Source organism: Cibotium barometz, chromosome 60 (genome assembly GCF_041138505.1).
Source record: "Cibotium barometz isolate CiBa-2024 chromosome 60, ASM4113850v1, whole genome shotgun sequence".
Lineage (NCBI taxonomy): Eukaryota > Viridiplantae > Streptophyta > Polypodiopsida > Cyatheales > Cibotiaceae > Cibotium > Cibotium barometz.
The window spans coordinates 34,582,462-34,600,719 of record NC_141105.1 but is presented as its reverse complement, the minus strand read 5'-3'; the positions used below and the strand labels follow the sequence as shown (position 1 = coordinate 34,600,719).

Here is an 18,258-nt window from a genome sequence, read left to right as displayed (position 1 = left end):
CTGATGTCAGGCAGATGCAAACGCTGAAGGTAACCCGGATATATGCGCTGATGTCAGGCAGATACAAACGCTGAAGGTAACCTTGATGTATGCGCTGATGTCAAGCAGATGTAAGCCTGACAAAGTGATGACTCCAGCAGCAGCAGGTAAGCGATGTACTACCTGAAGGAGCACCCGGCTGCAGCAAGACTCGAGATGGTGTTCATCTGAAGATATGCTTGAAGGGCTGCTGGTCGGTCAGGGTAAAGTGGCGGCCAGCAGCAAAGACAAAATAAAAACCATAAACTATCCAAAAAATACCCTTTTGGGCTGGATAAAATGGCATGTTTTCACACATTGGCCAGCTTAGGGTATCATCCCATAGACTAAGGATAAAGACTAGCAGAGCTGAGTGGTTACCTAGAGAGGACACGACATGTAGACTCCGTCAGACGGGGGTTGAGTCAGAGGAGCACTATGTTTGCCAATGCCCGCAGCCCCGTCTACTATGAGATCAGAGGGGGATTTCACTGTCTATTCAGAGAGGGCTTTGGACCCTTATGCCGAATCATGCAGTTACCCAGATCAGAGGTATTCCTACTCGAGCTCAGCCGACACAGATGTCAGAGAGTCATTAGTAATTACACAAAGATCCTCGCCCCCAACAGCCCCTCCTCAGCTTACCATCACCAGTTTTTTCTAGCCTGGAGGGCTAGATAGGGAGGCACCAGCGCCCTCCACAGTGGATACGGGATCCTATACCACAGTGCCCTCTCGCAGCAGGCCCATGGGAGTCGCATCAGATCGGGCACGCACACTCCAGAGAGCTAGATGCCCTCGTCCCATCAGACCCCAACCATGCCCAGCTCATCAGCCCCAGATTCAGGAGATCCTGGCCCCCATCGAGCAGCCTCATCCTCAGAGCAGACTATCGACATCTCTAGCCTTCTTGTATCACCCATGATGGACATCCTGGATGGGCCCTTGCTTGATTAACTGTTTTTATTCAGCTCTCCCATATCCCATCACTTATTGTGCCCTATACCTGGCTTAGTGGGATCTAGATTTTTCATCTGGTATAATCTCAAAGTCTGAGATCTTAACTTTCAGTTCTCAAATTTAGTTTACTGTTGCTTTTTCTTATTTCATCCATGACCGGATTTCATGGACACTATGTACACATCATTTTGGTCTCAAAGACCCTTTTGGTCTTTTGAAGACGTTAATATAACTTTATTTCTTTTATCTCTCTCTCTCTCTTTGGTTATCACTTTTTACCCAGAAAAGGGAGAACTGGTTCCATCTCAGATTATAAAAGCATGTTGGAAGCGTATACGTGATACCAACATTTTTAGCTATACTAGAAGAGAAAGAAGGATCCTCAAAACTTACAGAAAGCTTCAGCTCAATGTCACAACGCTGTGAGTGTAGCTCACGGTTGATCCGTTTTACTCTCAGTTTCTCCCACCTCCACTTCTTCAATACTTCAGCATCATCAGTTTCCGGTTTCTCTGGATAAGGCACCTGATATAAGAGATGTGCAATTCAGTCTTTTTCCAACTTGTTTTTCCTTGTTGATAGCAGGCACCAAATAACACCAGACAATCAGCAAGTCTTTACCATCAATACAAACCTTCAACTCCAACTAACAACGCAACAAATAGCTAAGCTTTACATCCCCCAAGAGAAATGTCAAGATAATGCACTTGTGGACCATGTTATGCAATTGAATAACAACTGTCTAGAAAATAGAACAGCAATTGACAGCAAATTTTTACATCATTGCGATCAACCATATCTGCAATCCGACCTCCTCCTTCCCAAATCTTCTCTACAACCTCAAGCACCCTCGTGTTGATTCTCCATTTTGTTGACCCAAGTGTATCCAAGGCCTGCCATATGGTACATGTAAGAAAAAAGCTAGCAATAACCACTGCAAGGCAACGTATATAAAGCAGTGACACATCCCAGTACTTACTTCAAAAACAGCCTGTAATTGGCGCTTTGGAGTGTTCTTCAAAGTCTCTCCTAGCTCTTTGGCTCTATGTGTCCGCATAATGCACGTAGGCAAAACCAGATAGCCACCTCTCCTATACCTATGTTAAGTAATAAACAAAAAGCTTGAACCTTTAGCTTTCAAAGATCTGCCATGATGCAAGGGAACCTTATCCACATGTCCAATGAGTTCAATGACTATGGACATTCTTAAAACCCCAAACCCATGTTGGATAATCCACAAGGTGAACCAAAGTCATGGCATGCAGTCTTCTACAGGTTATATAGAGAAAGGAATATCACTGAGATTTTCCATACCCTTGCCAAGCGAGAGGCTTCACTAGCATGGGCATGTAAGGTGTCACTACCCCTCGAGCCTGAAAAAACACAGAAGAAAGTAGAAGAAAAGCATGCCAAAGATCAGATGGTCAACAACTTCAGGCAGCACACGAACAGCTAGCCATCCCTCTCATGCACAAGCAAAGCCAAAGTAACTAGCCATACATCCTGTAATCGACCTGTCCAAAAAAAACTCCCTTACTCCACTGCCAATCAAGGCACAACTACGAAGCACGCAAAGCCACACAACATTTTTTCAAAAGAAGAGGATAGCCATGTTACCACACACCATTTTGTGAATGCCTTTGCATATGTAGGAATCACACTCTATGACACCATACTTTTTGCTACAGACTTGTTTGTTGCCACTACAGTGCAAAACAGCCACAAAAATGAGCTCCCAAAACCACCACCCCAGGTAATGTAAAGAACATTGCATGCTAGCGTCATGAATGTCACCTCTCTTTGCCTAAGACAGTTCTGACTGCATGCCGGAAAGCTGGCCGGACTTCCACAGAACCATCAGATGGATGATCTCCTGGATCTTGGATGTACGCTGTTTCAATAAGAAGCTCTAACAGACGGCATCCTACCTATATGCAGTGAAAAAAAAGGCAGTATGTATTATCACATAATCATAAAATCAAAAATGCCAGTGTAGAAACCCCAAACTAAGTCTTACCTGGGCCTGAACAATTCTGCTCCAGGGCTCTGAGCTCTCTGCCTCCCTAATCTTCTTCCTCAACACCCTCAGCTTCTTTTGTTTGATAAATTTCTGCACCTGCTTTTGCAAGGCTTTATGCTTTGCTAGCTGTTCTTTGGAAGCCTCATCATCGGCCCCCACCTCCTGTTTACCTTTTCTCTGAGATTTCTTTTTGAGGACTTGTTGCAATCTGACCTGAAAACAATTTAAAAACCTGAAATCCTTTCCTGACTTTCACCTATTCACAAAAACTGTGGCAACAACCCAACATTATATGATCATATCATCAAAAAATAGGAACATGCGTAATTTTAACTTAGATTTCATAAGTTACTTCAGATACTAAGAATGCCATCACTGCCCATGGAAGAGCATATTGGTACACCTTGAAAGAGCGTATGCATACGCACACAGCCCATGGACAAGCATATACAATGCAGCCTATACCTAGCATGTGATTTTGTGCGAACAGACAGCTCACTCAAAATAACACATCACACCTTATGCTTTAATATGCTCATGAGATATGGCCAATATGCACTCAATTTGCCCTTGGTAAAAGCATCTGGAAGTCCTTTTCCTTAGACTTGAACATCTTTATCTTCTTGTCATTCGCATTTATCTTGTCTAGACTATGTACTAGAAGCTCCTAAGCTCTACGTGTGAGCCCTCATTGGTACAGGGATAAGGCCATTGGCAGGTAGGAAAAGTAATAGCTCCTTATGTCCTGCATAAGGCAGTGCTCAACAAGATTCTTAACAACAAACCCGGTTTTGAATTGTAAGGTATCTTTTCCTTACCGTGTAAGAGGGATCTGCAGTCCTACCCTCTATGGCAACCCAAATGCATACAAAATCTTCACCCTAATGATATGAATCTTGCATTGCCAAGAGGTCTTAATAATAAACAACAGAAATTGCAATCACATGTGGTCTTCTCAACAATGCTCCACTCTCACACAGGGTAATTTGGTTCTCTTAGAAGCTTTTAAAATATTATCCATCGCATAAAAGTCTAAAATGAAGCTAAAACTAATATTTGCTGATTTTCTCTTTTCCACGCTTGCCTAGGGGCAGCTACTCACAGCTTCAAATCAGGTTAGACAACATTATGGAACCTTCAAATAGTCCTAAAACAGGCCGATTAGCATTGGAGCAGCTCCGGCCAGCGGTAGAGCAAGTAATTGGAGTGGTGCAGCTGAAAAATGGGCCCTATCCATACACGCACACACCAGCCAGCCTTGGTGTCCCATACCACCAAGACCTACCTAAGGGACCATGGGTAGACTGTCTGCATCAAACTATGGACTGGCAGGAGTAAATTATCACTAATGGCCCAGGTATTGCCCATCTCGTTCTTAGACCACACAATAATACAATAACCCTCACTACCAATAAAAGCTATAGTATGAGCCTTGACCCTGATAATCAGCCTGCTTTTCCTAATCCTTGGGTTCCCTAACTCCCAAATTAGGCTCCCCAGTTAACATAACATACTTCCTCTCGGAAATGAAGTTGGGGATCAAACTATCCACTCTCTCCCAAGTTGAGTCCTCTACCCTATCTTTCCACTTATCTTATACTTAGGAATCAACTTATTCCTAAGCTCCCTCTCCCTGAAATCTACTATGAACTGCCTTTGCGAACTGGAATCTCCCTTCACAAGCGTGCACCCACTGCTACCTAAACTGTACACTCAATGGCCTTGTAATTAGAAATCACCACTAGGAGACATTGGAAAACATCAATTAACAGTCACAATGCTCATAGTCTGCCTTGATTGTAAGCAGCAAAGCGTGTAAATATACATATTAAATGCTGACAATAGTCTGGTAGTGCTTCTCTCTGTAGAAGGTGAAGCTGCTAGTTTTTAAAAAAAACCCACAATGCAATAAGAAGCAACAATGAAAGCGGCAAAAAGCATGAAAAGTAAAGATGAATTTTCGAGAGAAAATAAGCAGCAAAAACTCTCACCTCTTGCTCCACAGCTTCACCAATGCTCAAAACTGGTACGACAACCCTCAACCCACCATTTGCGTCCTCAGTGAGCAATTTGGCTACTGTCTTGTGCATGGTGATAACAGCCAACTTGTCAGCTGGAAGCAAAGCAAGATATGGACCATAGCAACTGCGGTGCTGGCAGGGCTCACCCTTCTGATAAGCCTCTTGTTCAGCACTAATGGCATTAGTGAGGGGCTCAAACCAGCTCAAAAACATGGACTTCATGAAAGGTAGGTTTGGAGCAAGCTGGTTCTTGCACATCTCTTCAAGTGTATTCTTGTACTCTTCTGCGGCACGCTGCCATGCCTCTGATTCTATCTTCGTTTGCCTACGCATTAACCTGATATTTCTGCTCTTCAAACTCTCCTGAGGTGGGATCTTGGTGCTTGGGGTTTCTGAGGTGTGGATTTCTGTGCTATGAGTTTCATTGCTGAGGGTCTCTGAGCTTAAAGTTTCTGCACTTCCCTCTTCTATGGACTGCACAGCAGGAGCTTCTATGAGTAAACCTGCAGGAACGGCAGAAGGATTAAAGCCAACAAAACCATTTCGCAAAAATTCTGTCAATTGAGGAATTGGTAAGGATTCTGAGCAGGTGCTCTGAGCTCTGAAAGCCTGCAAGAGGTCCTCGCTGCCTTCTGGAGATTTCGAGCACATCTGATTCGCGATCAAGGGTATCCCCCACAAAACTGTGTTCAAGGTGCCATGAACATCGGTAATGGGGGGCTGTGAGGAGCACTCCTCCCTGAACTGCAGGTGCAACAGCGCTGCTTCCGGTGCTGGCGTCTGCTCAAAAGGCAATGCTAAAGCTGCTGAATGAATCCGTACCCTAAAATCTGCCCTGCTTGCCCTACAGTCTGGAAACACAGAGGAGGACTCTGCGCAAACCCTAGAGTTGTGCCCCTGTCTGCGAAATTTGGACTTCAGCACCAAAGAAGTGAGCTGCTGTCGGCAAACCCTATAACTGGGCACCCAAGAATCGAGATCTTGCCTGCAAACCCTAGAATTGGGCACCCAAGAAGCGAGTTCTTGTTTGCAGACCCTAGAAACAGGACCCAACGAATCCAGCTGCTGTCTAGAAAAAGGAACCAGCGAATTGAGCTCCTGTGCACAAACTTTGTTACAATGGGGGGGCTGCCTCAAAGCCCGGGTAGTGTTGGTGTTTGAGAGCAGCCGGATGGTGATTCTCCACATGCCTCCTCCCGCCCTAGTGTTGGAGCCAGGGACTGGCTCAGCAGAGACCGCGAGTGGGCGATGATGCCTGCATATAACATCACGTAGCTGAGCAGCGGTGGTGCAGGCTACAAAGAATTCTGCACCCTCCCTCCCCGACTCCAAGCGTGTAGGGCGAAAACCCAAAACCCTCTTCTGCTCTACATTCACACCCAAAGGCCATTTTTTATGGTTAGCTAGGCCCAGGGATGGGTGTAGGCCAAAGTCCAAATCCTGGAATTTAAGAGAATATATAATCTTGAGAAAATGTATAAAGGTTTTGTACAATGGTTGTCTTCTGAACTTGCCTTATATGGAAGGTTAGACTTGTTAGTTTACTATGCACCTATCTACCATCTCTCTATACTACATCTATCTCGCTCTTGGTGGACAGGTGTCGCAGATGTGCATAGATGAACTCTCTCTCTTTGTCTCTCAAACACACCAACATAAGGTTCCACTTGTGTGCTCGCCCAAGACCGACTCACTATTTACCATTCTAGAAGCTCATCCAATACTCAACACCACTACAAACATCATAATATGACAAAACTAGACACCAGCAAAACCCTAGCAAGCACGTGCCCACAAAGCATGCGCATCCCATACCACGCACCCTCAGCCATCACGGCTATCACTAGCACTACCCTACCAGTGGGCTAACCACTAGCTAGGATCTTTGGGATGCCCCAGTCCTAAGGTAGAGCTCCATAACTGGAACTACTCACAAATGAGCCATTTATAGCCACTTGACCAATTCACACTATTATAAGAACTATCCAATTAGCCTTTAACGATAGCCATGTTATGTCCACACAACACGGGACATCTCTCTCTCTCTCTCTCTCTCTCTCTCTCTCTCTCTCTCTCTCTCTCTCTCTCTCTCTCTCTCTCTCTCTCTCTCTCTCTATATATATATATATATATATATATATATATATATATATATATGAAGATCTACATGCGGAACGTTTTGCACACGGACACCATGTATTAGCCTCCATTCTCACAAAAAAATTTTGAGGCTTCCCCCCCCACCTAGACCACAAACACCACCCATCCATACAGCAAGAGACCCCATTAATTATAGGACTAACTACACTATTGTTCCCATCCATAAAGCAAGAGAACCCATGGATCCAAATAATTACATGACAATCATGATTGGCCATTCATGATAGGCCATACAATGGGGGCCACCTGGACCACAAACATCATTGTTCCCATCCATAGAGTAGGAGACCCCATGGATCTAAATAATTACACAACTATCACGATTGGCCATACAGTGGCCAACATTTAAGGGGCATACCAGAGTCTGAGATCAACTTCATGTTAACAGAGAGGCTTGATCATAGAGCATCGGGGTAGGCAAGCTTCAGGAGAAAGTGCTTTACACTTGATCACATCTCGACCCTACATGCCATCATAAAGGAGGTGAGGCATGGAAACATCATGTATACTGACACTTTGTGGGTTTTCGAAAAGCCTTTGACATTGTGCCTCGGTCCCTTTTAAACGATTGCATGAGCTCCAATTTCTACCATACATGATATGCGGCTTGGTGCCTTTATATGAGGCAGTGACTTGCAAAGCACAAGCACAAAAACAACATATCTATGCTAGTCTCGCTTGTTGGGACAACCGCATGAGGTCCAGTTTCCACCAAACATGATATGGAGCTTAGTGGCTTTATATGAGATAATAACTTACAAAGTGGCTTCATATGAGATAGTAACTTGTAAAGTACGGGCAACACACCAAGGGGGCTCTCTATGGATATTTGAAGTGAAACATGTCTACCTACTCTCTCCCACACTATTTGGTTTGTATATTGATGAAATCTCACTCTTTGTGTGGTGGATAGATTTAGGGGTGCAAGCTCACGACTAGGGCTCATGCAGTGTTGTAGATTCTATTTTATGCAAATAAATTAACCTGATCTCAAATTCTGTGAAAGGATTGCAGAGACATTTGGATGCACTACAATGATTTTGATGAGAAAGACCTCACGGTTATGGTCTCCAACACATCATATTGGGTTACATCCACCCTAGGGGAGCTAAAGTGGAGATAGTTTCATCTTGTGTAAACCTTGGTGTTGCTTTTATAGGCTTGCTCCTTTCCATGAGACCAGTTGTCGTTTGTTACACATTTGGTGAGAGGATATGCATCTCTAGCCCGGCTAGAGAGGTAGTGTTTCCAAGCCCATTTCTAGGAACCCTGCACCATATTGTGCATGTTTGGAGAGAGGATATGCATCTCTAACCTGCCTAGATAGGTAGTGTTTCTAGGCCCATTTCTAGGAGCCCTACACCAAATGTTGGCTATTTAGTACCATAATGCACCCACCACCACCAATGTAGAGGCCCCCTTCTAGGGATCGGATCTCAATGAGGCAACCTAGAAGAGCATAGAGAGACTCCAAGTGATGATGCTCTCATGTATGATTAGAAGTAAGCCATCTGTGCCACATGAGATCGTGCTAGCAAAGTTTGGAGCCACCCCTTTTATCATAGATTCCCTCTTCAAACTATTACTTCAAATCATCATGTTTCCACACTTAAGAGAACTCTCGAGACTTGCCCTTACATTAGGAGATGTATATATTAAATCATGGTACTCTCAAGTGGTTGATTGGTTTGATGGGCATCACCTCCAAATGGACCACCTTCCTCCCTTTTCTAATAAGTCTAAACTCTTCGTTTGTGGATCTCTCATGGAAGAGATTAACTGTCTTAAATCGACCACCTTCCTCCCTTTTCTAATATGCCTAAACTCTTCATTTTTGGATCTCTCATGGAGGCAAGAGATTAATTGTCTTAAATGGCTAGACATGCTAGAGCTCCATACAAGCCAAAGATGGGTGTCCTCTAGAGCTCACCACAAAACCTCAGTCTTATATAGAGCTTTTTTAGACTTTCTCATTAAGGGCCTAGGGTACTTACAAATGCACATGTCACATGCCAAGCAAGTAAATGATTGGCTAGCTAAGGATATCTCCAGATCTCATTAAGGGCCTAGGGTACTTAGAAATGCACGTCACATGCCAAGCAAGTAAGCGATTGGCTAGCAAAGGATATCTCCACATCACCTTAGGGACAAAGCTAAGGGCAGTCCATAAGATGTGGATATATACAAAGTATGCACCATTGGTGAGGTGGAGAGGACGAGGAGCAATGTTTGTTTCAATGCCCGACATCCATTGAGATTCAAGGGAGATTTCATTATCTCTTCTGGCTTTAGCCTCCTCTCACAGGTCATACACAATACGAGTATCAGAGATGTTTAGGCATATATTTATTGAAGCTTCATTTGTCGTCATAAAGAGCTCATGCTTAGGCACCACTTTGAGATATAGTGTCAACGAGAGGCCTCCCATACGCCATCACATATTTCTTTGGATCACACGCACTGACTAACATGGCCCGACAAGAACAACAACAAGATAATGCCACATCCACCATAACGGCGGCCTACACAAACATGTGATCCTCTAGCACCACATAATACACGAGTGTCACTACCAAGTTTGCATGATCTGTTATGAACACCAAATGCCCTAGATCTCACAATCCACCCGGTAACTACAAATCCAGGATCCCCTTCAACAACATAGTGTAACATCATAAAGGGGAGATGTTATGGTGAGCTCCCATCATAGAGGGGAGATTTTATGGGTGAGCTCCCATCATAGAGGGGAAGCGGGATCCCCATTCAATAGCATAGCGTAACATCATAGAAGGGAGATGTTACAGTTAGCTCCCATCATAGAGGGGGGATTTTATGGTGGCTGCTTTGCGTTCTATTTTAAAGGAGGATGGTATCACTATGTATGACCACAAGTAGTCACCATGTAGTATCACATAGATACTTTTTCTTATGTATCTAGTTTTGCATACTTTTTTCTTTTCCATCGTTCAGTATTCATCATCATGGATACATTTTACTACCTTTTAGTTTCTCATAGACCCTCTAGGTATTTTGAAGATCTTAATATATCTCTCTCTCTTTCTTTTTTCTTTTCTTTCTCTCTTTCTCTCTTTTTCTCAGTCTCGGATGACATTGCACCCATGACTATATATGGAAGATCCCTCTTAGACATGAGTGCTATGCATGAATTGGTTATATTTAATGGGAGGACATGTCCGCACATGCTTTCCACATAAGAGTGGTTTGAGTAATAGTAGACTATCTGATGGGGTCTCCTGCCTATATGTGATGCATTCAAGATCTCACCATCACCCCTCCATCCCCCCCCCTTTTGCATTAGGGATGATTATATTTATCTAGCCTCCACCACATTTGGATCTCCACCTCCATCTACACCACCCACCCTCAAACAATTTGATCTCCCTTATTTCTACCTTTACCCATATCTAATTTCACTTTGACTATCACATATACGAGACCTATCTAGACAGCCATATAGCTAATCTAGCCCTCTCATTGCTTCTACCCACCCTCACCTCATAGCTCATATCCATTTTTCATGAATCTACACGAGCAAGCTTTTCATTCACCATTTGCACCACCACCAAGCCACATGTTGAATCACAGCCTAAGAATGGTTGGTATAATGACGAGTGTAAAGCCATGTGACTTCACCTCCTATGTGGAAGGGAGTACAGCTAGATCACTACATGAGAAATGCAAACACCTTTTCACCACCTTACTCACTAGAAGAAGCATGTATTCTTGGCCAAATGTAAGGAGTAATTATATTGGCTATTCTTGAGTACATGCCGATTCGAGTTGTAAGATTAACGTACATAATCCTCATTAGTGATTTTATCCAAGTCTCAATTTCCCCCTTCTTTTGGTGTAATTTTGGGAAGAATGTGGCTTATAACAATATAATTAGGGGTAGAAACTTAATGCAGTTGTAGCATAGATAGAGGGCTATTGATCCACATACATGGGTGTCCAAGTGAGGAGTAGCTCTTAGAGATTTTGATATAACACTGGACACCATGGAAAGGGCCAAGGAAATCTCTCATAGCAATAATGAAAACATTCATTGTGATGAGAATATTAACTAGCGCAGTGAATTAATACCCCATGTATCTATCATCATGAATATAAGGACACAGAGGTCGTGACCAACATGACTTGACTAAATTTCAAAGGGAGCTCATTACAAAGAAGCCATTAAAAGGATTGGTTTACGAAAGATTTAGGCTTAAATCTCATTTTGTGAAGCTATGGAAGAATACAGTGCAGTGTCACAAGCACAAAGGGTTGATCCAATTCACTAAGATCCAACAATAGTTTTTGTGTACGAAGTTGGGTCTAGCTCGAGGATAAAATTTAAAGAACCGAACACACTAGTCTGTTAACTACTACAAGTGTCAACACACTAATGGGTTAGCTACAAGTATCAACACTTGGTGTGCCAAGTTCCAAGATGGATACCCGAAGGCTAGATGAAAAAAAAAAAGAATTGGGTGCTAAAAGAAAGGAAGGGCTCTGTAACCAAAAATTCCACTAGAAATTCGGTAATCGCTTCAGAATGAAAGAGAAAAAAATAGCTTTGAACCATGAGCTTAGGGCATCAACTAGGTGTGGATACAAAGGATAATTCAGTTGAAGTTGTACTACCTATTATTGGTTTCATAATGGAAGGTTCTTTAAATGCAAAACAAATAAAAGTGTAAGGCAACCACCTCTAGTGGGCCAAAACTAAGTTGGAGCAATCATCTACAAACCTTGAGAAGGGTGATATTGAGTCCATGGAAGATGAATTAGACAAACACTCCTTTCATTCTTGCCATTTGTTGTGCATGATAGCAGTTAGACAATTCATGATTTCCATATCTTCTACAATACCCACACCACTTTTTCCCCCTTGATCTCAAGACTAGGCTCTCATGCACCATGTGGTTTCTTCTACAAATAGCACACCATGGAAGATGAATTAGACAAACACTCCTTTCATTCTTGCCATTTGTTGTGCATGATAGTAGTTAGACAATTCATGATTTCCATATCTTCTACAATACCCACACCACCTTTTCCCCCTTGATCTCAAGACTAGGCTCTCATGCACCATGTGGTTTCTTCTACAAATAGCACACCAAGTCATTTCTCATCTTGGAGCTAAATGCATATGGCCTATCTTCCTAGGATAGGCTTTCCACACTTCCTCTATCCCTTTGATCTCACTGCCTTAGTGATATATTCTTGTGCTCTTAGACTCTTCTATTTTCCTACTATCTTGACTTTTGACACTGGGTTCTATTTTGACCAAAGAATCTGGCCTTCTACTTTTTGTGAAAGGGATGCCTGTAAAGTTATTATCAAAATCTATTGCATCTAGGTAACACTCTACTAGAGTTTTGTGCCTTCTGGTCATACAATGCATCATGCAATTGTTTGCTTCTCAATCCTTTTAAGAACAATGAAATCAGCTTGGTTAGGCTCAATTTTTCCTTGACTGGACATTTGTTGTTTAGGTTCTCGAGGCAGTTGATACAATCTCTCACCAACTCGTACTCAAGCTACTGGAATTGATACAATTGTGTAGCTCAGTTGTGCTTGACATAAGTCTTTAAGAAGCCCATGGTAAATGCTAGCTCTAGATCCTCCATGGTCCCTTTTTATGAGTCTTCTAGCATTTGAAACCACAACAATGCATTTCCTTCTAAGGCAATCCAAAGGCATCTATCTTAGTTCTAGGATTGGTTACCCTCTCAGCCATGCCGAATTATTTAAATGCGGCTAGGTGATTGTTGTGCCCAACGGTGGCTGAGTGGCGATAGAGCGCTCAGTCGTACCACCTTCCACGTCGAGCACCACCTCCGTACTACACGTGTGAAGGTGGTGAGCTGTAACCACTAGAATAACCGTTGCCCAAGAATAAGAAGATAAAGCTTAAAAGGATGGCTGACCACGACTTCAAGGTTATGGGATGCACAAGTTTGAAGGTTGCATGCTACAATTAGCTCATAGCTAGTAGTTGTTGATAGCTAGTAATGTGAAGCCTAAGATGGTTATAGTCCTTAGGAAGGAGTAGCCTTTTTGTTAAGCAACTGCTTTGTAGTGATTCTGTAATGATTTTGGAAGTAATACAGTAAACAAAGAGCAATGTTGCCATTCATTATGTCTTTGTGTTATTATCTACAATGTGCTGAATAAGTGTGATGTGTCTCTATTTTAATAAACATGCTATGCACATGAAAGAGAGTGTGAGAGTTATGTAGTGGAGTGTGAGCAGAGGGAGAGCGAGTGGAGTTCTAAAGCTGATTAGTATTATGAGTGTCCCCATGACCACTAGGGTTGGTGTTCGAATCTAGAAGCTCGGGCGGGTGGCTACATGCCTCCCACGATGTTGCTTGATTGGTCTGTTACCTCAGACCACTGTCTTGCCATTCCATTGAGAGGGAAATCGATGAGAAATACTTAGCGATCTTGTTGAGGAACACACTCTACCGCATCTCCGCTAGAAAACTTCCTACTAGAGGAAACTTTACTCCGCTGAAAAACTTCCTGCTGAGGGAAACCTCTCTCTACCGCAACTAAGCTGAAAATCTCTCCTTTTTAGGAAATTGCGGCGGAGTGGAGCAATCTCTGATGAGTAGCATTTTGCACCTTCAGGCAAAGGAAACTCTAAAAGAGAAAGTTTCGAATCCGCTCAAACTGATCTTGCTAGAATCAGATCCCTAAAACAAGTATGCGGAGAAGCCATAGCATGGAAGGGCTTTTCTAGGCAAGTCAGTGTGGGGAACCTCCCATCACACAACCCAACCAGCAAAAAATGGAGTCAGGCATGCCTTTCGCATGATTGTGAACCTGATGATAGAGAGAAGTAATGCCTTCAAAGAAACTCTCTAAGAAGCTCGTAGTAGTTGGGAGTGTCTCGCCGTTCCAACCAAGAAGATAGTGCAAAAGCTTCTACAACCCCATAAGAGCAAGAGGGAGTGTCAGATTTCAAGCACAATTTGGACCAAGAAAAGAAGTGCCAAGAGCTAGAAGCTGTGTACAGTCCAGGTCCAGAAAGCCCAACAAGGGTAGAGTAACAAACCAAGAAGGACAACCACAACAACAAAACCCCTGGAAAAGGTTGGGCGCCATAGCATCATTAGCCAAAAATTTATCGGTGTTCTCAGGAGAGAAAGGGGAAGATGCAAATCTACATATAAGGAGGCTTGAGCAATACTGGAAAGTGGCCAAACCTTGGGATGTGGAAGAGAGTGAAACCTGCAGAGATGCTTTCATGAACACCTTCAAAGACAGAGCCACGAAGTGAGTGCTAAGATACTAAGACAACCATTTATAGACTTATGAAGAGTTCATGACTGCTTTTTTGGGGAGATTCCGTAAGATAAAGTCTGTAACTCAACTCTGTGATCAAATGAGAGAACTCTAACAAGAAGACATGGATGTTGAGGCCTAACATGTATAATCATAGTACATGGAATATAGGCACAACATGAAAAATAGAGCTCCCATGGTGAACAGCATGGAAGGAGCGGAAAGAAGACTCCCAGGGATGGGAAGGTATGGGAGTAGAGGCCGCGGACACTACTCAGGAAGAAGAAGCCAAGGACATGCCGGTGGTTCTACAGCCTTCACATGCTACTATTGTTAACAGCATGGGCACACCAAGGCAGAATGTGCCATGAAGAAAAAACATGGGAGAAAGAGAGGCAAAATTAATGAAACTCAAAGAAAATCCACCAAGAGCCAACGATGCAGGCAGATGACATACGAATAGCGGTTTAAGATATCTTGGCACTCACAAGGGTAAAAGAAAATGAATCTGGTGTAGTAATGACTCTGCTAGATAATCAGGACTCACCCAAAGCCCGCAAAGAAGGCAGTTGTGGACTGGGAACAATAGGAGAAGGTGAGGATCCAAACCACTAAGGAAATAAAAGGGGAGCAAGCCAAGTAGAACGAGGGTGGCTCATGCGAAGTCATCACAGATCACTTGAAAGCAGATGGGAATCTGCACAAGATGCGTGGAGAGCACCACATGGGAATCTGCTTTGAAGAAAGCAAGAAGGATACTGATTGGTTGTAAACTGATGTAGCATAAATGCTATTAGATAGACAAGTTTTGATGAGACAAGTGCTAGACTTATGTCCTCCTAGCGTAAAGGCATTAAAGTTTGCTCGCCACCTCCCCGTCTTACCGTTGCATGTGGAGTTTTAATGATGGTGTGATAGATGTTCTTTATGTGATTAATTATGCCAACATTGTGGCAATTAACATTGCTGACATGGATCTGGCTAGCGTACACTTGGTTGCTTGCTTCTTTGCTGACCTGGCCTTGATTTGTGGCAGAATTGTGTTCTTCTGCAGACTAGCCACCCTTGCGGAATTCTTCCATGGCTCTATTGCTTCTTGGATTTTCCGTGTCATGCCACATCAGATGCTCTAGACCAGCTGTCCTCTACTAGTTCTTCTTCTGGAGTAACTACTACCATCGGTTGGCCCAAAGTATTTCCTCATCCTCCTAAAGCCATTCACTATTTTGGGAAAAGGCATACCATCCAAGCTTTCTAATGTGAAGGCATTCTGACTGACCGAGTTATTCACCCATGAATGGTCCTATCCACCGAATTTTAAATTTTTCGAGGTGTGATCCCAACTTGGAGTTATAGACCAATACCATGTCTCCTTGCTTGAAAAAATTGTGCTTGAGATGCCTTTCAATCCAAGCTTTTCTTCTTCGTTGCACTATCTCCGCATGTAGAGAGCAAAGTTGTCTTTCTTCTTCTTCTAAGGCTAGGAGCTCCTATATTCTATGCTCCCGGTATTCTTCCATTGGTAGCTTTTCTTGGATTTCCACTCTCAAATTGAGCACCGCAAATTCCATGGGCACTACTAGCTCAAGCCCATAGACTAGTTTGAATGGTGTTTGCCCTTAAGACTTTGTAAGATGTGCGGAATGCCCATAGGGGTGCATCTAGCTTTTAGTCCCAATCATCCTTGTTGGCATTTATAATCTTCTTCAAGATTTTGGTTGGAACCATGTTGGTAGATTCCACCTGGCCATTACACTATGGGTAATAGGTTGAGGACTTCTTGTGATTGATTAAGTACTTTTCCATCAACCCTTTCATCACCTTGTTCATGAAATGGGTGGCATGGTCTCACTAACTATTTCCACCGACAATCCATGCCTAGTAATAATGTCATTGAAGAGGAACTTCACCTCCTCTTTTGCAGAATTTCTCTTCACAGATTTAGCTTCCAGCCTTTTGGTAAAATAATTAGTTGCCACAATGATGTATTCACACTTGCTGCCTTTTGTGGATAGCTTGATTGGTCCAACAAAATTTAATAGGATAGGCGAGATGGGAAACTTTATCAGAATCACCGGGTTGACCCATCTGCTGACAATTATCACATTGCTTTGTTTTGTTGTTGGCATCCATCATGACCATTGGCCACCATAGGCCTGCTTGTAAAAATATTCGGACTGTGATTTCTCCGCCCATGTGTCTTCCGATAATGCCATAGTGTGCTTCTCTTAATACTGCTTGCTGCAAGACACACCTGCGTAGGATTTGGTCTATGCCTCTTTTGTAGAGTTGCCCTGCAATCATAGTGAATTTTGTACTCCTTAAGGCAATCCTTTTCTTTCTGTCAGCAATGTAACCTTCCTGGGAAATTTCCATCCTCTACAAATTGCATCATATCATAATACCAATTTTCCCCCGCTTCAGCAAGTTGCTGCTGTGAATAGGTTGGTATCTGGGAGTTGGTCACCACTCCATCTAGAGCAGGTTCTCCAGAATCTAGTCTAGATAGAAAGTCTGCCACCGCATTTTCTTTGTTGGGTGTGGGTGTGTGCTGGATGGTGAACTCAAACTCTTGTAGTAGAAGCATCCCCTACTAGGCTTTGTTCACCAGATAAATCAGGGCTTGATGGTCCACGTGGAAAATAAACTTGTTTCCCAAGAGGTAGTGTCAAAACTTGCTCACAGCATAAATCATTGAGAGAGCTTCCCACTCTGTTGAGATGTAGTTCCTTTCTGCCCTTGTGAGGGCTTTGCTAGCATAATGAATGGTTTGCATATACCCCTCTTGCTTCTCCTACATCAATGCACTACCCCTGCTTTATCTAAAGCATCAACATACACATGGAACATTTCATTCTAGTCTAGCGTGGTTACTACTAGTGCAATTGACACCATTCTCTTTAGCCATTAAAATTCTTTTTGACACTCCGGGTTCCATTGATACTTTGCATCTTTCTTGATATAAGTGCATACAATGGGTTAGCCAAATGTGCCAAATATTTTAAAAATTTAGCATGCCACTTAACCTTACCAAGGAACCTCTCTAGTTGCTTAATATTTTGATGAGAAGACATCTTGGATATGGCCTCCGCTTTAGCAGGATCTATGGCCAATCCTTGGGCTGACACAATGTGTCCTGACAGTGTTCTTGATCTCACTGCAAATGCACACTTGGCTGGATTTAGCTTAAGCCTTATATCTATGCATCTCTATAGACACAGCCTTAAATGATAGATGTGCTTTGCCTTATCTCTAGACACATTGAAGTCATCTACAAAATCTTTCATGAAGTCTGTCAAGTAATCATAGATCTCTTGCACCATTCTTTGAAAAGTGGCAGGTGCATTTTTCAAGCCGAACATCATGATAGTCGCCAAAGACACCCCATTCAGTGATGACGGATATTTTCTCTATGTCTTTTAGCACCATTTTTACCTGGTTGTACCCATTGAATCCATCAAAAAATGAGTACATTTCCTTCCCAGCTACCTCATCCCAACAAAGAGTCCATAAATGGGAGTGAAAAGGGATCTGAGGTAGTTGCGGCATTCAGCTTGCAATAGTCCACATAGATTTTGATCTTCATGTTCTTTTTGGGAGCTACCACAATTAGGGATATCCAAGCAGCTTTCTCTACTGGCACAATGAAACCTACTCTGAGTAATATGTCAATTTCTTCTTTGACTTGTCTGGTATAGTTAGGGTTCATTCTGTACCTCTTCTATCTAACTGGTATGGCTCCTTCTCTTAAATTGATGTTGTACTAGAAGAATTTAGGGT

The 18,258-nt window shown here is 42.9% G+C and overlaps 1 protein-coding gene across 1 annotated transcript in view; it reads right to left on the bottom strand.

The window, feature by feature from the left end:
- LOC147605277 (DNA-directed RNA polymerase 1B, mitochondrial-like) overlaps positions 1-18,258 on the bottom strand; it is a 78,042-nt gene that overhangs the window by 59,497 nt on the left and 287 nt on the right. The window contains exons 2-9 of the mRNA XM_086794305.1: positions 4,990-6,459; positions 2,996-3,211; positions 2,773-2,906; positions 2,603-2,681; positions 2,293-2,351; positions 1,958-2,075; positions 1,758-1,871; positions 1,372-1,503 (exon numbers count right to left, since the gene is read on the bottom strand). Coding sequence (XP_086650431.1) covers positions 1,372-1,503; positions 1,758-1,871; positions 1,958-2,075; positions 2,293-2,351; positions 2,603-2,681; positions 2,773-2,906; positions 2,996-3,211; positions 4,990-6,459 — 2,322 coding nt within the window. The remainder of the gene's footprint in view (positions 1-1,371; positions 1,504-1,757; positions 1,872-1,957; positions 2,076-2,292; positions 2,352-2,602; positions 2,682-2,772; positions 2,907-2,995; positions 3,212-4,989; positions 6,460-18,258) is intronic.